At 38.9% G+C, this 23383-nt stretch overlaps 1 protein-coding gene across 9 annotated transcripts in view; it reads right to left on the bottom strand.

Moving 5' to 3' along the window:
- The window catches only part of PRUNE2 (prune homolog 2 with BCH domain), a 170896-nt gene that overhangs the window by 55240 nt on the left and 92273 nt on the right, over positions 1-23383 (bottom strand). For 8 of the 9 annotated variants that reach the window (XM_051801319.1, XM_051801311.1, XM_051801314.1 and 5 more), the window contains exons 7-9: positions 16763-16921; positions 9285-15786; positions 8003-8834 (exon numbers count right to left, since the gene is read on the bottom strand). In XM_051801319.1, coding sequence (XP_051657279.1) covers positions 8003-8834; positions 9285-15786; positions 16763-16921 — 7493 coding nt within the window. Of the gene's footprint in view, positions 1-3877; positions 4732-8002; positions 8835-9284; positions 15787-16762; positions 16922-23383 lie in introns of those variants that run through there. The other variant, XM_051801320.1, reaches the window with a different exon arrangement.

Genomic DNA, 23383 nt, shown 5'->3' with positions numbered 1-23383 from the left:
ACATCCAGTCTCATCTTAAAAACCTCCAGGGACGGAGAATCCACCCTAGGCAGCCCATTCCAATGTCTGATTACTCTCTCTGTAAGAAATTTCTTCCGAATATCCAACATAAACCTCCCCTGGCACAGCTTAAGACCATGCCCTCTTCTCCTAACGCTGGTTGCCTGGGAGAAGAGACCAACCCCCACCTGACTACAACCTCCTTTCAGGGAGTTGTAGAGAGTGATGAGGTCTCCCCTGAGCCTCCTCTTCTCCAGACTAAACAACCCCAGCTCCCTCAGCCTCTCCTCATAGGACTTGTGCTCCAGTCCCTTCACCAGCCTTGTTGCTTTTCTCTGGACCTGCTCCAGCCCCTCAATGTCCTTCCTGAACTGATGGGCCCAGAACTGGACACAGCACTCCAGGTGTGGCCTCACCAGTGCTGAGTAGAGGGGAAAAATCACTTCCCTGGTCCTGCTGGCCACACTGTTCCTGATCCAGGACAGGATGCCATCGGCCTTCTTGGCCCCCTGGGCACACTGCTGGCTCATGGTCAGCAATGTTTCTGTAATACTGTCAACTTCTTGCATTGCTTAATGCATTTGTTTCTCTTTGCGTATGAAAGATGACATGTATAATGATGATGACACTTATTACCATCCTATACCAGCTGGAATCAAATGTTTTAACAAAGTATCTTACAATAGGTGACATCTGTCTTGATCATATGATAAAATGTGTAAGGGATGATGTTTAGAGCTGCTAATCATAAGAACTCAACATCAAGATGTACAGGTTTTTATTTATCTGTCCATTAAAGCATTAGTATTTTTCTATCACTCCTTCCATCTTTTGATTTCAAGTTCAGCCTTTGTACAACATACTGATAGACAGGGAAAGATACATGGCAACATTTTTTTTTATACTGTATGACTTCTATCTTTCCTCCCCTCATATTCCCTTTCTCTGGTCCTATGACCTTATTCTCTATTCTTCTCAAACAACTTTTATTCCTTCAATACCTTAAATATTGTTAATTTTTTTTCTGACTTCTGTGCTACTGTACTGCCAAAATTTCCATCCTTCCATCTTTTCCATGGTAATGTAACTAGGATTTCACAACTTATAATGTTCAATGTTACTATAATTTAGATTCATATTTTACCTACTATGGCAAACTTACAAAGAGTAACTAACAGCTACATTTTCCCTATCTTGGCTATGCCTGACCTATAGAAAAGGCTCTAAAAAGGCTTTAATGTTAAACTGGTGTTTCTTAAAGCTGCGGTTGCCAGAGATGTAATAAAGAGTAGGGGGATTTAAGTGACAATGCAGAATGTGGAGTGGTAATTTTAAGCAGCAGATTAAAATGGAAATATCCTAATGGGTGTAAACTGGTAACTGAGAAGTTCTTATCCATATTGGGTGACTTGCAGCTTGGGAAAAACATGGGAAAAGCCCCAGTCAGGAGCCAGAGAAGGCTCCTAATCAGGGCATATAAGCTCTACTGAAGCAGTAAAACTGGCACCAAACATGCTATCCTGCAGTTCGCTTGCACTGTCAGGAGGTGTTCAAAGCAGGATAGACTGTCAGACCCTGCAGTTAGCAGGTCTAAAAGGCATATGCAATGGGAGATAGGAGATGCAGAAAGCAAGAAGCATTTTCAGAAGCAGAACTTTGTCACTGAGCTGGAAGGACCACAGTAGCAGTAGGAAGATAAAAAGCAACTTAAGTGTGAGAAAGAGGATAATGTCAGACATAGCAAAAATGCTGTGAAAGACTCAAGAGTGACAGGAAATGCCAGACTGAAGAAGTAATATTCAGGGAGAAGGTGAGAAAATGGGGCTTCTTCTTCCACATGGCACTCCTCACATTATAGCTTGGGAAATACAAGGACAAGCTTAGTTATATGCCCTACTGCTTTAGAAACGCAAAGGTGTATCCTGCTGGGCTGCTGCCCATCAGACAGCTCTTTCAGAATTTCCTGCAAGTGTTTTCTGCTGAGGAGATTGATCTTATTCTTCTAGGACACAGTCAGCTTTCATCTGTGAGAAATGAGGAAGTCTGATCTGCTGCTATTTTTCATAGGTGCAATGGCTATAGACACCACAAATTACAGGATATACTAAGAACTAATAAGTAATATCTGAATGAGTTAATTCATAAAATCCCATAACACCTAAACGATTGCCTTCAATGTCCAAAGGAAAACAAAGCAGATAAACTATGAAATCTGTCAAGTAACTGGAATGTCACTCCCATCCTCCCCTCTGCCTCTGTATCATTTGTTGCTGCAATAGCACTGTTATTTTCTGGATATTTGATCTGATAGGAAGTGTCTCCAGCCCTGATGATACTAGAGTGATAATAAAACCTTAATCAATATTCACAGATGCTATCAAAATCATATTCTCACCTATTCATTATTTCTAAGTTTGAGAGATGCATCCTTTGCCGGAACAAAGATTGCGGCTTAAAGATGACTTCGTGTTTTCCTACTCTTTTCCTACAGACATATTATAAGCTCTTAAATAACACTGCTCTGCTCTCCCATTACTGCTGAATACTATAAGGAGATGCCACAAAAACACAAAAGACTGCTTGTAGCAGGATCTAAGTTTTTAAAGTAGTGAATTTATGCAAACACTAAGCTTGTCGCTAACTACATGGATTTTCTGTAATATTGTCAAGATTTATGTAATGCCAAATAAAAAAACAGACTCATCAAAGATAGGAAAAAAGAGGGTTATTTTAGATTTTTGTGCACCCCTGCCCCACATGAGATACCAGTGGAAAGCATGGCTGAGAATAGTGGAATGAACACAGCAGCCCTAGAAAAAAGAAATGTTTGGCACGGTAAGGATTGGTGTGTATTGTTCCCCCAGTCTGAGCCCCACAGTTGCTTTAATGCCTCCTGACAGTGCTGCGAGAGGTGCGTGCATCCTCCCTTTCCGAAAACAGCTCTGCTTCCCAGTTGTATTAATTAAGTTAAGTCCAGAAATGACATCTCTGCCTGCCTGTTCCACCCGCCCCCAACTTAGAACAATTCTGGCTAAATGTACCAAACAACCCTGCATACATTTCCTTTCAGTGTTACTCTAAGTAGCCAATATTTAAACACTCTATACATTTCAATGCATCCTGAAAATCACTATGATTTGTTTGCTAACCATACTTAAAACTGAAGAATATTTTAATTCCTTCATCACATACAGAAAAGCAAGCAAGCAACTGAATGGAGCTGAATCAAGCTCCTATAATTAAATTTAAACAAAAACACTGCCTGTAAAAAACAACTTTTGCAGTAATTTTTCAGTCCTCTTACCACTGAGATTATTGCTGCATCCTTGATCAGTTAACCTTCAAAGATTACATATGCTGTTCACTGCAACATTTTAAGAGGACATTGCAAAAAAATGCAAAACTCATATGCTTCAATTTATAGGGAAAAAAAGAAAGCTATATTGTCAAGTAGTCTACAATGAGAGCTATCAGAGCCAGGCAAGATACCAGTAATTAAGCAGTCTTAAAAGCAAGCTATCCGCTGACAGTGCCCTTTCATTCCTTTTTTGTCCACATTTTTTATCCTTAGAGCTAGGCAAATAAGCTGAAAATAATCCAACACGTTAGGTGATTGTGCAGTGAAGTTTTGTTTCCTAATTATAAATACCATGCCTGTGCTCAGACAAAAGAAATCCCATTGAACTGATGTAAGCTTCTCTCATAAAGAGCTGCAGAATTAAAATACAGCTGCCCTATTTTCAGTAATGAGGTCCTGGGTGCTTTGCATCGTGCTGACTAACATTTACCCTTTTTCTGTCTAAGGTAACTGCAACAATAGAGCCGTTAATCAGAAAACCTTCTGCATATCTGTCTCTCCGAGTAAAGCAATGCTTACCTTCTAAAGACTTGAAAAGGCCTTTCTACTGCAAAAACAGTAAAGATGCGTTACTGCTGCACTTCAACATCCCTTGTTCTATAGCAGTTTACTAGGAATACAGATCCTCCACCATTTTCTTGTCACGTGGCCAGTGGTACTGCTAAATAAGGGTGATCACCTGCCTTCACACAGCCGGCTGTGTGAACCAGCAGCTACTGGGCTCTGGTTAAAGGTGCGCCTAAATAAACGCAGAGTTGTGCTTCAGCCATGAAAATTATTTTTTTTTCCACATTCCCTGTGGAGCTTTGTCAGAGCATCACCAAATTTGACACAGCAAGTCAGCTGCCGGTACTGAAAGGCTCCCTGCTGTTTAATTTCAGTGCCTGAGGAAAGCTTATGATGAGACTGCATGACAGAAGATCCTATGGATTCAATGCATCTCAACCCTCATTTCTGTTTGCATCGATGGTTATAGAGCACATGCATATTCAGATGTGATTTGCATAATTTTTTTGGTTTGCAATTCAGCAATGGGAATGTAGGTGTAAACTTAAAAAAAAAAAACCTGTTCCTGCTAAGGAAAAGGATAATCCTTCCCTACAACAAAAGTAAGAGCAAGAATGATCTAGTATACACAACCACTAAAATACTCTGAGAAATGTGCTGGTGGGTAACAGCTAGCATAGTCATCTGCAGTTTCTCCTTCTGCCTCCCGACCACTGCATCACCACCAAGCTTCATATAGCTCTGTAAGACAAGACAGCTTCTATCAGGAAGAAAATTACCTCCAGTCTTCATAAATTCTACTGCTGCTGCACCTCCAGCCAGCAGCAGCAAAGTATGTTATCCTGCCTACCCAGCATTTATACAGTGCTCCACAAATTCTTCCTTTTTAAAGAAGCTGCTCACATATGCAAAGCTATTTTCTTTCTGGAAAGACTGACATTAGTAATGTCCTCTCAAATATTTTTGTACTTTTTTATGAGACCAAAGAAACATCTCTTGTTTATTACTTCTGATGTTTGTGTATTTCTGAGAAAGGTTCATATCTTTTCTTCAGCGTTTTAATGCTAGCAAGCATCCTTCTTCTTCTTCTCTTGCTCATGCTGCTTTTCGTTGCAGAAGAAAAGCAGGACAGGATGGAAGAACTTTACCTCCAGTCACAGACTTCCTCAAAACTGACCTTAACAGCCTAGAGAGAGTCTTACGTTTGACAATGGGATGAAGGGGGTAGTGACTAGTAGACATCGAAATTTTAATGCATTTCATTCTAATTTTTGTTTAAGCTTTCCATTTCAAAATTTCAATTCCCTCTTCTATGTAACAGTAATTTTTCTTAGGCAAAATGACAGACACCTTCTGGATGAAAGCAGAAAATACTGCAAACTGTATCCTTCACTCACCCTTATTCCACTAGTAAAGGAACCTACTTCAGCTCAATATGCAAGTAGGAACTTCATTTTTTTTTTTACTAAACAGAGATATATGGATAGAAAAGGGCTTAGAAGACAGTTACTGAGTAAAAGCCTCTGTAAACTTTGGACTACTAATTCAGTTGTTTATTGGCTGGGTTTGAGTACAAATGATGAGGTTCTTTTATTCTTCAAAGATGACAGAACCATAGAATGGTTTGGGTTGGAAGGGACCTTAAAGATCATCTAGTTCCAAACTCTCTGCCATGGGCAGGGACACCTCCCACTAGACCAGCTTGTTCAAAGCCCCATATAGCCTGGTCTTGAACACTTCCAGGGACGGAACATCTGGAAGCTATTCTGGGCTCTCTTCCAGTGCCTCACCACCTTCACACTAAAGAGTTTCTTTACATCCTCCTTTGATGTAGATCTGTGGCAGACTCAGAGCCTCATACCAGCACCATCAGGTGCCATCCAGAAATTCTATCGCAGTAATAAGAGAAATCTTAGTTTCTTCTCTTATGTGATGACACATGTGTTTCTAACCTCCTATAGGCTGGCATCTCTGCTGTATCACATTGTTTTAAACTTTGTTGGCCAAGAACAGCAAGTTCATTTCAGACTTAAAAACTGCACACTGACTTACATTTTGAGAATGAATCTGTAGTTTTAAAACTGTCAGTGAAATGCGTTAGAAAGCACTTCTAATTACACACTTCTACTATGTCAGTTGCCGGTTTTTCAGCTGTTTATGTAAGAGGTTTAATGAAATGGGTATATCAGCTAGAAATAACGATTCCTGTGTGTTTCATCATAATGTTTTTTGTGTTTGCTTTCATTTAAGAAGAATCAGGGCCTCTGTGATCATGATGTGGGCATGCATAGGGACATCTGCATGTGTCTCTGCTATTTCCTAAAAATTTTTTCCTAAAAATCATCTAACTGACCAAAGACATAAGCTCATTAGAAGTTTATTGAACATCACCAACCAAGCATAGGGGAAATGGAGGGGGAAACAGCATCATAAAAGCAATCTCTATTGCATAAGAAATCCTCATACAAGAGAATTAACTAAATACTTTTAATAGCATTAATGCTGGAAAAAACTTCCATTAGATTTTACACCTTATCAATAAAAAAAGTCTAACAAGAAAACATAAACCCAAAGGAAAGTAGATTTTACTGGTTCCATGCTTCCACAAGTAACTGTTAATGTGGAAACTGAATAACTTCCTTGCTTTTCTTTACTTCTTTGAGCTTCAGTACCACTAATGTAAAGGACAGAATGAACCACTACTGAAAAGGCATTTGATAATAGTAATTTCTAAATGAGATAAGAAAAAGACTAAACTGGAAGCTGTAGTGACCATATATATTCTATATTCTATATAATCTTAATAAAATGTTTGGGGTGGGGTGAGGTGTAGCAAAAAGCTGTGCTTTTCTATCACAGATTACCTGTATGTGCTGTTATCAGGGTTATACTGTCATACACAGGAATGCCAGGTTTAAGGGATAAAAAAGCCTACTGCTAAAACTGCAAAATTGTTAGGGAAAATTTTTTAAAAAGTCTAAAATAAAATGCAAGACAACTAAAAATTGATAATATAAGTTGTGGATGTGATATGTATTCTACACTGAACTGGTAAGTGCTTGGAAGAAACTTGGGAAAAAAGTAAAAAGTAACTCTTGCATTTCACACAAACAGTATATTTCCACACGTTCCATACCACATGCTTTTGGGTAAGTGCAGTTAGAAACCTAGTTTTATTTGTACTGGGAAATTCCATTTCCTCCTCATGAGAGTTTCCCTGTATAGATACAATGCCAGGTTCCTCCATTGTGAAACTGCAACACATCAGTTGCAGATGCCCAGGAGAAAGGAGGTCAGACTTCCACACTTGCATCTCTGGCACTGCCTTAGAAGTCTACTATAGTAGTTACAATCTCCTGGTTGTAAAAGAAGAGAAGTCAATAACAGAGGCATTCTCTCCAATATCTTACAATAAATTGAGTCAAGAGGGCCACCTCTCCCTCCATCTGGTGATAGAGCAGAGAGACACCTGGCAGCAGTAATGCTGTCAGCACAGAAGCTGCATGTCCACCCAAAGGGCAGGTCCATATATACTCAAACTGCCTCAATTGCCAGTTCAGTTCAAACAGTCTGAAATGCTGCTCTGACCTGACTACAGCTTGAAAATAATGACAAAGACCACAACTTTCCCTCATGCTTTTCTTTCCTCTGTAAGCACCACCATTTTCTGACTCTGGGCCTTCACTCCCTCCTATCTTCCTTCCCAGTGGTTTTGCATTAGGCAGAGATAGTACTTCACTTTGATCCCTCCATAATCTCATCATTGGCATTGTATCTGGGCTGGCAGTAGCACTGATACCTGGTTTTGGCCTGTGTTCCCTGGCCACATCTGTTTTAGATTTAAAGGTAGGTTACGCAGTCTATGGGACTTCACAGAAGGAAGACCGACTTATTCCTGCAAGGAAGCGGCCTTCAAAACAATTGCAAAACAATCCTAATTTGGCTTATATGAAGCAACCAAGAATTGAGAATCTGTTTTTAGAAAGGGAGAAATACAGTGATACCTAAATAAGGTAAATATAATGTGTACTTTTGACTTGAAAGTCTTGCCATCTATTCATAACGGCTTACACTTCAATAACATAGATAACAAATAACAGAAGACTTTCGAAAGAAAACAGGTTGATTTTTCCTTACTCTGACTTTTGACTCAGTTCTCCGCCTCTGTTGAGAAGAACCGTTTCCTCCTTCATTTCTTGTTCAGTTGCTACGTTATTTCCAAGTTTCTGGTGAGAATTTGCTTCCCATGCACCATCGCCACCAACTACTTGCAAAACACGTGTTCCTGCAATGCCTGAACTCTCATCCTCAAGAGTCAGACTATCTGAAGGAGAACAGACTTCATGTTCAAAACATTTCTGAAGGGGAGTTTCCACCCGAAATTCTGTCCAAGTGTCAAGAACCAATTCCTGTGCTACAACAGCTGCCAGTTCTTTGCCAGGATGTCCAGACACTGATTTTGGCATCTCTGACTTGGCAGAAATTTCTTCAGGTGGTATGTCACTTATGTCATTTTGGCCCAATATAATCCAGCCCTCATCTTGCGCACAGTTTTCCTGTGATCTCCTTTCACCATCCAGCTTTTGAGGCACAACAGAAGAACTTTTCTCTTCTAAGTGACTAGAGTCCCACGGAGTCCCATAACCAGGGTGATCTTTGCTTTCATTTGTAATGGAGATTGGCTGAAAGGTATCCAAGGAGCTTGGTAAAAAGCCTTCATGAGATTCTCTTTGTTCAGCTACATTAGCTTCTTGAACTGCAAAATTACTTTTGCTTCTTTTAAGGGTTTTTTTCGTTGAAGGTGTATTTTCTTCCTCAGTAACAAGCATGTAATCCGTCTCCAGTGAAGCTGGATCTTGGAGCACCTGCATTCTCACATCTTCCTTACCCTCTGTACTTTTCAGTTCAGGGCTTTCAGAGGAATTTCTCAGCTTATTCTCTTCACAAAGTAGAGAATCAGTGCCAGCTTCTAAAAGAACAGGCAAACAGAAACCCCTTTTAGTTTCTGAATTACTGTTTTAGTCACCACAATTTCCTTAAATCAGTACAGTGAGATAAAGCTCTTCACAGTTTGCTTTGCTCTGTTAATGTGTACTTGAATTTTATAACTTCATTACCATCATCGTTATTAAAGATTATACATTAACATTGCAATCATTCCTAAGGGACAAATGATTCAGTGTCCCATATGCTAGGCCCTGTACAAACAAGGGAAATGGTATTCCTACTTCAATGTTTAAAAGCTTCAGAAATGTCTGAGAGAGCAGCACTAGAGGTCTTCCCACAGTACAGTTTTGTACATCAGGGAGACACAAAAACTCCAAACTTCACTCAAAGCCTCCTCATTAAGCAGTAATACTCCAAACACTTCTTCCTTTCTGTGTCCCATGGATTTGCCCTGGAAAGCATGTTTTCTTACCATTGGGTGATCTTCTATCTCCATCTGGCGGTGAGTTGGGATCGGTTGTTTCTGCTTCAGATTTTCCTGGTGAAATATCAGAATCTCCTGGAGTTACTACAGACCTGGAGAGCAAAGATACTGAGGTATGATTTTCCTGAAGGCACTCTATGGATGTTTCAGATACTTGATCTTTAACACTGCTGTCTCTGGTCATTAGGATGCCTTCTGCACTCTCTGGAGGTGCTGGCAGTGGTAAAGGTTTTTCCAAAGAAACACTGTCATAAAATGGCTGCTGTAACAAGAGCTCACCCTTTGCACACTCTCTGCTGCCAAAGGATTCAGCATCAAAAGATGCAGAGGATGGTGGATTATACACCACTGGCGATTGAATACTGGGCATTTCTTTAAACACAGGAACATTATTTTCAATTACAGCTTCATATGCTTTTGTTGTGTCCTTAAGCAGTTGATTATTTGAATCAGAATCATGACATTCATTACTACCAGGTAAAAAGGATTTGAGAAAGAGTATCTCTTTATTCTTTGATTCCCCTTCTGCTGCTTCACTGCCTAGTACTGCCAGTGTGTTCATTCCACCATATGTTTCTGCCAGGACATTAGTCACTGATGCATTTCTGATGTTATGTTCTACTCCTGTCTCAGATTCATCCATACATTCTTCTGACATGTCTAGCTCATTACCAGTTATTGCTGTATGGTCAATATGCAAATATTTTACAACTTCAGCCAAGGCACTAATTTCTTTTAAGCTTTTTTCTTCCCTATCAGGTCGAGTTAAATCGCTGGAAAACAAATGCATTTGGGAGGTTGCTATTTGATCTGTGTCAGTTGGTGTTCCTTGATGGCTTGCATGTGTGAAACTTTCATGGAACACATCTTTCAGATCTAAGGATGTCACTTCTATAACTTCACTGGCAATTTCTGTCAACTCAGCTGGGTCAATAACCGTTTCATTTTCTAGACCATATTCTTCCGAAGTTGCAAATTCAGGAGGCTCCTGAGTATTAGAAGAGATGAGCTGATAGAATTTGTTGATCTTTCCTGGTTCATATTCCTGGAGGCTACCACTTTCAAAGTGCATCTCCACCTTCTGCATTACTAACTGATGTTTTGAATCAAAATCTACCTCTTTACTCATATTTGACCATGTGTGAGTTGACTGACTGTTCTTGTCCTCAGGATCCACCACAATCTGAGAAGATGGGATAGAGGCATGCTTAGCTCCATACTCCTGGCACACATCAGGACTGTTTGAAGACTCTGAACCATTGTCTTGGTTACAGCTTAAAATATCAGGATTTTCACCATCTGGTTTCAAAGTGACAACCTGCTCTGTATTAATCCACAGGTCAGGTTCCACTGAAAACAGTTGATTACTTTCTTGTGTGTTATCCTGTAAAATATCTGGGATAAGTGCAGTTTGGGGAACTAATATATTCCACCCTGAACTTGACTTTTCTGCAATTTCAAAAGATAAGTCTTTTACGGTGAAAGCATCTGACGGGTTGTTGTGCACATCTAATCTTTCACAGGTGTCCTGCTGCTGTTCTTGAGGAATGAGACTTACATTTCCCTCATTGTCTTTTGGTAGATCCAGTACAGTAATTGCTTGAACTGATGTATTTGGTATAGCTTGTTCCCCATCTGCAAAAGAATTCTGTGGAGCCAGTTGATTTTCCTTATCTGTAGAAAACAACTGCTCTATCACACTCCCTTCTTCTTTATCCAGTATGAAAGCATCAAATTGTTTGAACTGTACAATGTCTTGATTTATCTGACTATCAGGACTATTGATAGGATGTACTAGCCTTTCATTTTCTTTTTCACCAGAGTACAGGGGGGTAGGCTGATTTCCATCATTATCTGCTTTAGTCGAATCTGCTTGTTTTAGATCTTCACCTTGGGAAGGTGAACCACACGAGTCCTCCTTACTGTTTGTTAACTGGTTTGTTTCAGAGTGACTTGAAACAGAATACTGATCTTCCAATTGCTTTTCTTCACAAGGTTGTAAATTCCACCATTCTGAACTGTTATCTGGAAAACCAAATGTTCCTACTATGGATTTTGGATCAGTTCGTAAATCAGCTTCTGACAACATACTCCACATAGCCACAGTTTTCGAAGAGTACTCTTCTTTATCACCAACAGCAAAAGTTGGTGTTGCATCCTCATTCATTTGATACAAATATGTGTCTTCTCCACTACCTGTTTTTTCATTGAAAATACTTCTCTGAATTTTTTTCTGAAGTGTTTCACAGTGGCCTAAATATTCAAAAGTCTTGTGATGCTCAGTAGAGTCAATAGTCACATCCTCCTGGAGTACCTTTCTGGCTTTAATTGTTTCAGAATTTTCATTGAAGATGCCTACCTGGGCCTCCTCTCTCACCTGAGTCTTTGCACTTAAACTGTCTTCATTTGCTTCAGTACTTGTTGTATTTGACTGAACATAATCCTCTCCAATTTCAGATGCTTTATGCTGTTTGTTTTCACACATTGAATCTTCATGAATCACTTCTGGACATGCCTCTGAATTCTCTGAAACCTCATTTATGTCAGGACTTGATAAAGAAGATACAGTATCAACATCTACATGGGCATTCCAAAAATCTAAGCTTTTAGGAACTTGGTTATGTTCAGCACTTGTTTCAAATCCTTCACATTCATTCTGAAATTCATTCCTTTTACAAGAATCTTCAAGATTTTTATTATTTTTAATCTCCCACATATTTCTACTTCCTTTCTGATGACTAGCAGCTGAAAGGTCTCCCCACACATTCACAGATGCATCACTCAAATCAGGACTTGTTCCACTTGAGTGTGCATAATCATTTATTGAATTACTCCACACGCTGTCTTCTTCCAAATAACTTTTGATCTGGATATCCTTCGAAAGGCTACTTGTGGTATTTGCCATTTCAAGGACTTCACTTGCCTCAGGACTTGTTCCAGGAGATTGCAAATCTTCACATGGCTGTGAATTCCAAGCAGTTTGAGGAAAACTGTCACTAAGCACTGCACATGGCTCTTCACAAAGAGTATTATCAGGTTCTAAATTTTCAGGGTTTTCATTTCTCCCAGAACCTATTTCACGTAAAAATGAATTCTCCATCACAGACATATGTGTAATGTCAGGAACAGTGACATATGCAGAAGGACTTCTAAACTTATCTACAAAAGAATTTTTATCATTCCCCTTCAGTTCTGAGCTATTTGTGAAAGATACTAACTCAGAATTACAAATGCCTAGATGCTTAGGAGCCACTTCATGTAAGCCTTCTTTCTCTTCTCCCAGAGCTTCCTGTGGTTCATTCACTGAAAGAACTGGTGTGCCTATGCCACAACCATTCTTTCCAGAGTCATTCCAGATGTCCGAGGTTCCAGGCACTGTAGAATAACTATTTTCAGGATTATCACTACCCGTATCAGAACTTGCAGAGATACTTTCCATATGGGGACTTGCTGCATCCTCTGTCACTGTAGCCTCTTTTTCAGCTCTCTCGGAAAGCAGCTGTGACATTTCACTGTAACTGTAATTTTGTGGTGTGGCATCATCAAAAGATTCATAATTTCTGCCTTCTTCAGAAGCACTTGAAGAAGATTCTACATTATTCTGCAACAAGTCTTTCCTCTCTTCCTGACTAATTGGATTGCTTTGATTAGAAAATGACTCCTTCTCTGTGACTAACAATTCCAAACTAACACTATTCCTCATTTTTTCTGGGGAGGTGAAAACTTCAGTTGACCTATTTTCTTCCAAATCTGCTTTACATGAAGGTTCACTGTCCTCTTGCACTGGTTTATTACAAATGTCACTAATCATCTGTGGTTCACTTATCTCATGTGTCTTCTTACATTCTTTTCCTTCCTGAGAGATGACAATGGCATTGTCCCAGGCTTCCTTACAACCCTGTTCACTCTGTAAACTCCATGAGTTCAGCTGCTGCACTGAAACCTGACTATCCAGCTCTCTGTCAACACCAGCAGTGTTCTGTGCTGCCTTCTTACTAAGCATCTCACTCCCTAAGTCATATATTTTCAGATCTAAACTATTCCCAGTGCCCAAGGTTGTCACAGATGTGTCTGTGTCTTCTACAGGAACACTGTCCACTGTTTCTCTGTTGTCAGCTGCCATCTGCCTAGTATTTAATTCATTCTGTGGTGGTGATAAGTCTTTTACTGTTTGACTATATGCCACTCCTAGTCTTCTGTTTTCAGATACAGAAAAATTATTTTCACTGGTACGTATCCCAGTTGAAAAACACAGATTAGCTGTTTGTTCTGAATTAAGAAGAGGTTTAGCAGTAATTTCAGAATTTCTTTCTTGTAACTGGGTGACATTATTTAGGGGAGTGTTCCAGTTATCTATATTTCTGATGCTTGAAAAAGGCACATTGCTAGGAGATGATGGTTCCTTACTTGCTTTCTCAAGTACTTCTGGCTCAGCCAAATATGGGTTCATGAATTTACCAGTAACTGTTTCTTCATCAAAATCTCTGTCCTCATTTTCTCTTCCATCTTCCACATATGTAGGTGATACATATGAATCAGATGTTGAATAATTGGTGTCCAATGGAGAAACAACTAAATCTTCCCCCATATTTGAAGAACTAAGATCTAAGTTTTTATACAAAAAGGAATTTTCCCATGGTACCACTACTTCTGTTACTTCCTTCCTGATGTTTTTATCGTACATGTTCCAGGTATCTATATTTTCAAATTGTTTTGGTCTATGTTTAGGGTCACCAAATAAATTTTTTTCCCCTGTTTCCAGCCTGGAATTATTTTGCATATTATTGAAAACAGAATCTGTACTTTCAGATTTTCCATATTCTTCTACTGCGTAATATCTTCCTTTATCCCAGGCTTCTAGATTTTCAGTCTCATTGTCCACTGTGATTTCTGAAGAATCTGATAAACTAGTTTTTGATATGGCCCATTCCTCAGGAACATTCACTGATTTTTTTTCTCTATGCAGTTTGGGCACGTTCCATACATTTTTTGAGGATCTAGCAGCATCTTCTTCATCAAACTTGGTCCAGATTTCATAAGAGTCTCCAGCTAGCAGACTACCTTTTCCTTCATCACTACACCATGCATCTGACGTCATAGGTGCTGGCTGACTGACCTTCCATGGGTCAGTAAATCTCTCCAGTTCTTGCTTTGTCTCATCTAAAGAAGCAGTTTGCAAATGTGGATGTTCGCTGTTTTTCTCTTGATTCTCATGGTTCCAATTATCTTGTTTAAACTGTTTATTCCATAGACCTGCTCTCATGTATTCCATTTGCTTTGGCTGGTTTTGGAGGAACACAGAATCTGAGGCTCTTCTATCAATATGTTCTTGTAGCAAGGGACTTTCTTTAGAATCTTTCCATAAGACAGGACTCTGAAATACAGATTGCTGCTCACTTGAACTCCATGCATCAGCATTTCTGGACTCTAGGTCAAAGGCATCCCACCAGTTCCCATATTTAACACAAGACTGAGAATAATTTGTGCCATCTATTTCATTAATTTTTTTTATAACATCTTGCGGGAAAATTAAAGGCTGTCCATTATCTAATGGTGACATTTCTACAAGACTGTTCATAGGAGTGGGTGGAATTCTTGAATCAGCAGATTTCAACATCTCTGGTGAAAAAGAATCACCTTCAACTAAATTAATCAAACTTGAAGTTTTCTGACACATTTGTCCTGGATTCTCATCAAATTCAGCCAAATTGTCATGCTCATTTTTTGTCATAAGTAAACCAGTTGAATAATCTGCTGTATCATTTTCTAACAGGTTTGCCTCATCAAGTTCTTTCTGCACAGTGAGCCGATGCCCTTCTGACGAATCACTATTAAGGAAATAGTCATCTTCTGGGGAACAATCAACAGAATGAGAAGATGACTCAGATGGAGCTGTAACCACAGATGCTAGATCAAAATTGAAAAGATCAAAGTTATCACTGTTGTTTCCTGACTGAGGCTTTTGTTCTTCAGCTATTGCTCCTTCAGGAATAGGGCTATAGGAATCAAAGCCAAGCAGAAGATTGTGATGGGAAGCAGCACCTTCTGCAACAGGGCTATCATCACTAAGGAAAACAGAACTCTCCTTGGAAGACCGGCTGCTTCTAATGGTAGCCAATCCACTGTCTGGACTCACAAGGTCTACATTAACATCAATGTGGGCTTGCATAGATCCATTTAGGTCTTGAGGATTTTCTATAAAATTGGCAGAACTGGGCTGTGGTTCTACATCAGAACCATATAACTCCATAATACCAGAAGATCCTTGTGAAAGTGGAGCACTTCCAGCAACAGCTTCAGTAGAAGAAGTTCTACTGTTCGATACCATTTCTGGTTGCCTTCTATTTATAACTTCCTTAACTAGAAGAAAAATTTGATCACAGGTCACCAAAGAATTTTCTTGATGATAAATGAGAATTTGGTCACATTCATATTCTAGAGGATCCAGTTCCAAACAAGGATTCTGACATTCTTCTAATTCACAGCAGATCTGTTGAAAAATAGGATATTTCAGAAGTCATTGCAATCATGGACATAAGGGCATATATTGACTACTTCACCACATAACACAGCTATACCTATCTCTTCCTATTAACCTACTTCTTAGTCATTTTGCTGCAGCATTCTTATTATAATCCCTAAATAGATGAAGTATTAGAATATGGGTTCTACATACAAAATATGGGTTATAGAATTGGTCAAAAATTATACCATTGACTTTCCGGTTCACTTCTTGTTGTAACAGAAAATCCAAATAAATGTTTTCTGCCTTAATAACTCTGAGTAACATAGGTAAAGGTACACTAGAAATGTATTTCCAGAATGGGATAGTGTATTCATAAAATAAATGCATTTATATTGACTTTGAAAACAATGGAGTCATTTAACCACCTATCCCTAAAATTAGAACTTTTTTTAAGACTACGAAACAGGTGCAAAAAGTTGCCACTGAGGTGGTTTCTTCCATCTGGAGATAAATATATATATTAAAAAAAAAGGACAGCACCTAGCTTTGGATAAATGAACATCCTAGTAAGAATTTGGTTTCATTTCAGAACTTGAATTCTTTAGGAATAAAATACACATATATGAGTTCTGGTCATTACTATTTACAATTTCTTTATCCCTCATTACCAAAGACCCATTTGCGTAGATCACAATATAAACCCAAGCCAAAACTAATGGGGAAAAGAAAAGAACATTTTAGCTGAACTGAAAAATCTTACCTCTTTCGGTATTTCTTATAACCATACACTTTTTTATTTTTAGCTTGGTCGGAATCAATAATAAATATCACAGTCTTTAATTTTGTATCATATAAATAATGCAGCCATTTTAAATAGCTGCTCAGTTGCTGGCCAACTGTTGCTACTTTTTGACCTCAATTAATCAACACCATATATATTTTAAAAAAAAAAATGTTTTTCCCAAGAAAAACATTATCTGACTTTTTTCCAGGAACTTACTTGATTGCCTAGCTCTACATTTTCCGAGTACACTGCTATTTGTTGTTTTGTTTGCTTCTTCTCTGACGAACAGTTGGCCAAAATGACAAGTACATCGAACCTGTATTTATCTACGAATGCTTTCAGGTCACCAACAAGACTCCTGTGTAACACGCAGTCCTGAAATAGAGTAAGACATTGAAAGAAATGTCAGCATCTTTTCCTTGTTCTTTTCATCCAAATCTGTGGTAAAATAGCAAGAAATTTCAATAAGCATCAGCATCTGTAACAGGCAAAAGAATTCCATTCCATCTGTCAAAACAACTACGTGCCCCCAAAAAAATCAAGAACCTGTCTCACAGCACAGTAGTGGACAATTATTTCTGAAAATCACTAAAATACTAAATGCAGGTTTTGTCTTTTTGAAATTGCTGGTGAAACATAATTCCTACTTTTTCCTGCTATTTGCTTTTGCAAGGTTGCTTAAAAGTACTTCAAGATCAAGACTAGTGTATCCCCATGATCAAGAAATCAGGCAAAGGGGCAAGAGACCTGCATGGATGAGCAGGGAGCTCCTAGTAAATCTCAAATGCAGGAAAGAAATTCATGGGATGTGGAAAAAGGAACATACCACATGGGAGGACTATAGAAACACCATCAGAATATGCAGGGATGCAAAAGGAAGGCCAAGACCCTCTTGGAACTGAGTCTGGCAAAAGACATCAAAGCCAACAAGAATGGTTTCTACAAGTACATCAACAGCAAAAGGAAGATTAGGGAAATTGTGGAGCTGCTGCTGAATAAGATGGATGTCCTGATAACAAAAGGCACAAAGAAGGCAGAATTACTGAATGCCTTCTTTGCCTCAGTCTTTACTGATGAGACTGGTCCTCAGGAACCCCAGATTTCAGAGGAAAGAGAAGAAGGCCGGAGAAAGGAAGACTTCCCCTTGGTTGCAGAGGGCTGGGTCAGAGATTGGCAAGGCAGATTTAACACCATAAATCCATGGGCCCTGATGGGATGCACCCACAGGTGCTGAGGGATCTGGCAGATGTTATTTGCTACTCTTCATCATCTTTGAAAAACTGTGGAGAACAGGAGAGGTGCCTGATGACTGGAGAAAAGTCAGTGTTACTCCCATCTTCAAAAAGGGCAAGAAGGAGGACCCAGGAAACTATGGGCCAGTCAGTCTCGCCCCAGTCCCTGGAAAGTTGATGGAACAGATCATTTTGGAGGTCACCACCAAGCTTGTGGAAGACAAAAAGGTCATTGGTAGTAGTCAACATGGACTCACCAATGGGAAATCCTACTTTACCAATCCGATACCTTCTGTGATGGCATGGCAGGATGGGTCGATAAGGGCACGTTGTCTACCTTGACTTCAGCAAGGCTTTTGACAGTCCTCCCACAACATCCTCTTAGGTAAGTTCAGGACATGTGTGTTAGATGAATGGACAGCTAGGTGGATCAAGAACTGGCTAAATGGCAGAGCTCGGAGGGTTGTGATCAGCAGAGCAGAATCCAGCTGGAAGCCTGTAGTCAGTGGCATTTCCCAGGGATCAGTACTGGATCCAGACTTAGACTTACTTAACCTGTTTATTAACAATCTGAATGAAGGGATACAATGTACCCTCAGCAATTTTGCTAATGATACAAAGTAGGGGGAAGCAGCTGATACACCAGAAGGCTGTGCTGCTATTCAGTGGGACCTTAATAGGCTGAATATTTGGGTGGAGAGAAACCTAATGAGGTTCAACAAGGGCAACTGTAGGGTCCTGCACCTGGGGAGGAATAACCCCAAGTACCAGTGCAGCTGGGGATTGACCAGTCCCAGAGCAGCTCTGCAGAGAAGGACCTGTGAGTCTTGGTGGATGACAAGTTGACCGTGAGCCAGCAGTGAGCCCTTACAGCCAGGAGGGCCAATGGTATCCTGGGGTGCATTGGGAAGAGTGTGGCCAAAAGGTTGAGGGAAGTGATCCTCCTCCTCTACTTGCCCGTAGTGAGGCCACATCTGGAGTGCGGTGCTCAGATCTGGGTTTCTCAGTACAAGAAAGACAAGGAGCTTCTGGAGAGAATCCAGTGGAGAGTCACAGTGACGATCAGGGGTCTGAAGCATCTCTCTTATGAGGAGAGACTGAGGGAGCTGGGCCTGTTTGGTTAAAAAAGACTAAGAAGGGATCCCATTAATCATATAAATATGTCAAAGGCGCGTATTAAGAGAACAGTGCCAGACTCATTTCAGTGATGCCCAGTGACAGGACATGGAGTAATGGCCATAAACAAAAACACAAGAAGTTTCACCAGAACATGAGGAAGAACTTTATACTGACTATGGCAGAGCAGTGGAACAGGCTGCCCAGGGAGGTTGTGGAGTCTCCCGCTCTGGAGATATTCAAAACTGACCTGGGTGCCTTCCTTTTAATCTGCTCTTGGTGACCCTGCCTTGGCAGTGGTGTTGGACTAGATGATCTCCAAAGATCCCTTCCAAACCTACTAATTCTATGATTCTGTGATAATATAGCTATTGCTATTTCTTGAATAAAACCCCTTTTTTATTAGAAAAATAATTTATGAAATTTGTCATAAATATATGACAAACATATGCCAATATTTCATCTAAAATAAAAGATGTTAAAATAATAGTATTGAGATGCAAAATCCAGCACTCAAAAGGAATTTGTATGAGCTAACTTAATTTTGCAGCCCTTTCTATGTGTGCATGTTGATGTTATGTAATTGTATACAATTTTATCAGGGATTGTTACTGTAGATTATTTTTTCCTGCTCTTTGAATTCTGTGGAAAAAAAAAATCCCTCTGCCTGCTCCCCCGCCCAACATAAGGACTGAGTGAGGCAAACTAGTTTTAAACTCCTTGTATCAAAAAAAGTTGCTTACTTTCACACACACCCCACACCAAACACACAAGAGGTAAACATTTGTCTTTCCATTCTCATTTATGCTTGGACTAGCCCAGTTTTCCAGATTTTTAAATAAACCATACATATCCACCTTTCTCAACTGGGAATATAATGCACAAAGTATAAATGTCTCTCTTCAGTCCTCAGTTTTGATAATTACGAGTGAACAAACACAGAAATTTTATTTTTTCCTTTATGTTTCTGCTGTTTATATTTGAGATATTTTTTTTGTCATCTTCTAGCTAAGACTTCTTTTGTGCTGCCAAGCTACACTAGCCCTGAATAAACAGCAGTTCATCATGAACACAACATACTGTATGCGCAGCTTGGCATGTTATTCCCCTGCATCTGTCTCCTACGTAATAAATTACTGTTTTGGTTACAAATATACAAACATTATTTATTAATCTACTCAAATGTGTCCATAAAATGCATTCCCTCCCTGTAAGTTAAACTTAAACCAAAAAAATCTGTTTGTCAAATGCTTTGGAAAGAGATTCCTTTCTGAGACTAGACATAAAGTTCCACTTTGATGATTGCATAGCACGTAAAAATGAGGCTTATGTGAAATTCACACAGATTAGTGCACATTCAGCTGCCAGTTTACTGGTGTACACTCAGATCTGAAATCTGAATAGGGCGTTATGGTGAGGAATTATTGTGAGTAAGGTTTGAATGTCCAAACCAGTAACATTTTTTCTAAAGACACAAGTATTTTGTAGATTAAAAAAATACCAAAATGTCCTTAAGTATGGAAAAGTTAACTGCAGTTAGAGCAATTAAAATCTATTCAAATAAAAAATTTGAACTAGAGCAGATTCAAAACCATCTGAAAATCCCTGATAGCTTCTTATCTTAGTTACCCACTCACACCCAACTCAAGAAAACTGGGGGGTCACAGAGAGGAACATGGGCAAATCTAGGAACTAGTCTGCAAGGTGTGTTATGGTAAATAAAGGTAAAGAAAGGTAAATAAATAAGGTAAATAAATGATCATTCTAAACAATTGCCAGTCTTCAAGCTTCACTTTCATGAAGCATCACCTTATGATGCTTCACCTTCTTGTATCCACTGAAAATGCAAGCAATTAGAAATTTTCAGTTAAAATTGTGTGACTGAAGTGTAAACCTCATGAAACTGACATTGACTGATAATATCTGCCATCATATCAGTCTGCATTTGGTACTGACAAAATGGTAGGTTGAGGAGTGCCAAAAATCCTATTTTCTGCAGTATTTTGAGCAAGGAACCTCTTAGCCTGCCAACATGGCAAAGGAAAACTCCCTTGTCATGTCTACATGAAGAGCCAATATGTACCTGTAGGACAATCAGAGGTGTATTTCCAGAGTCTAAGGCCAAGAACCACTAGGGCATCATAGAGAAAGACTATGAATAGAATGGAACAAGACACAACATTCACATGCTAGGAGTAGGAATGGTTATGACAATGGTTATGGCACAAAATGCCACACATGAAAGGTCAGTTCTAAAAGTCAGAGCAGGAACCAAGGAGGTAAACGGCTGTGGTAAAGCCCCTGAAGGTGATAAAATCTGAATTTGCATTGTGCTCTTTTTTTTGCTAATTTACATCGTACAGTGAAGGAATTGATGTAGCAGCAGGTGATCCAGTAGCATGTTGCTGTAAGTGGGGAAGTTGTCAAGTACGTATCCCTAGTGGAGCAATAGGACTGGAAAGCTTCACATTGGGCCACATTAATACTAACAATAATGGACCTATACTACCTACATGATTACCTGATCAAAGTACTTCAGGTTCTCATCATTTCTTCCATGCTCTCAAACTTACTTATTCAGTGTGTATTTTTTAATTCCTGAGGTTCTCAGCTTGTTGATGACTGAGGGAAGCACAAAGATTAACTGAGCAGTCTACCTGTCCTTCTCCATTGGGTACAAGTTGAGAAGGAGATCACTCATGTACTACGTTTTTCTCTAGCTTGGCCTTCAGACTGTGTTGTTCTAGATATATTCCTTTGGTGCAAAATAAACCTGGCCAGGTAACTGTACCAGAGAAGCCTGCAGACAGCATCCACTTGATACTAGTAATTACTTCACCTGTGAGTCTTTGCCTTTATCTAAAAGTGCAGCAAGAAGTTCTCGTATTAACATTCTTTATATCTGGCAGTAGAAATTAGGAACGGAGTTGTTTCCTTGTAAGAAAATCCTATCATAGCTAAAAGGATAAAAAGGTAGAAATATCTTCTATGACCAGGGTGTCTCCAGCATGCTGGTGCATGGACTGGAGGCTTATTCAATGCTACAGCTCTCAGGGATCCCACAACTTAAAGAGACATACAATTAACTACAGTGTTTTCTCCTTTATAATGCTAGCACTAATAAACAGGGTTTTGGAAGATACTTCACAGAGGCTTTTCCTACTGGGTTCGTAATGGACCAGCACTGCTTGGTGCAAAACACTATCCACTGATGAGAGACTGCTCAGAGCAGCATGAAAATGGGTATAGGTGTGCCAGCACCATACACCTCATTGAAAGAAAGCATTTTTAAAGAAAACGTTAATTAGTTGAGGATTTAGAAGTGCAAGAGGGCAAGAGATGCTTTACAGTGACATACAATTGATACTACTGAGGAAATTATTACGGCACATCAAGCCACAGCCTAAGAAAAGCAAAATTATGCTGATCACATCCCATTTATTACTTGACTCCATAGCCTGTCAATGAGAAAAACTTTCTGACAAAAAAGTCACTATTCTGCAAATGTATAAAACACAATTCCTCATTCTGTGGCATGAGGAATAACATACAGGCTTCTTACATTACTACTACTAACCAATAATTAATGTTCAAATAATACCTTACAATGTAAGTTACTCAATTTTCCCATAAAAATAATTTTAATAAGCAACAATAAATGTTTCCCATAAACTTTTACTTCATTAAGCACATCCAGAAATGAAACACAAGGCAAATAGAACTTTTTACAAGAATAGGTTAAAGAGTAAGTTTGCTATAAAATGCTGTTATAACCAAACTATTTTAAAAAAGCCAGATCTGATTATGTCTTACACATCATGAGCCTACTTCATCAATTTTTTTGTTGACTAGGCTATTAATCAAAACCTAAAATTAATAACTGATTTAAAAATAAACAAAGGTAATTCTATTATTGTTAGTTAATATTATTAATTTAGGTAATAATTTCTTTTAAGAGTTTAATTCCATCCTACCTCCCAAATATCCTTAAAGTTTACTCTTTTAAACTAGTATCAACACAATTTCAATATTCCCTTCATAAGCATCCAAACATTCAAATAAATAAAGACAGTTGCAAACAAGAAAGCCTTATAAACCACCAAAGACTATATAGAGAAAGACCTGTAGACATATGGACTCTTGCACAAATTTGCTAACGTAAGTACAAACCATAATGTTGCACATATTATAAATGCTTACAGGAAATAAAACATTTTCTTCAGAAGTGAAAAAATGCAAATCATTTCAACTGTTAAGCTGAAATTACAGTTTAACAAATCCTAAATTAATTACATTCCAAATTAATTACAAGTACTGTAAAATATGCTGTTGATGAATTACTGTGGAAAATACACTGACACAGCCAAATGATGACAAAGGTCAGTCAAATAGTCATGCTTATACTACTTATCTTTACTTTATTATCATGTACTGGCTTAAGCATGAACTAATAAACAGCATATGTAAACATTTTTAGTTGTCATAAGTC

The sequence above is a fragment of the Manacus candei genome, unplaced genomic scaffold (assembly GCF_025592945.1).
Source record: "Manacus candei isolate 608988 ecotype Guabito, Panama unplaced genomic scaffold, ASM2559294v1 h1tg000051l, whole genome shotgun sequence".
Classification (NCBI taxonomy): Eukaryota; Metazoa; Chordata; class Aves; order Passeriformes; family Pipridae; genus Manacus; species Manacus candei.
The sequence above is the reverse complement of the archived record's forward strand: the minus strand, read 5'-3'. Positions and strand labels throughout refer to the sequence as shown.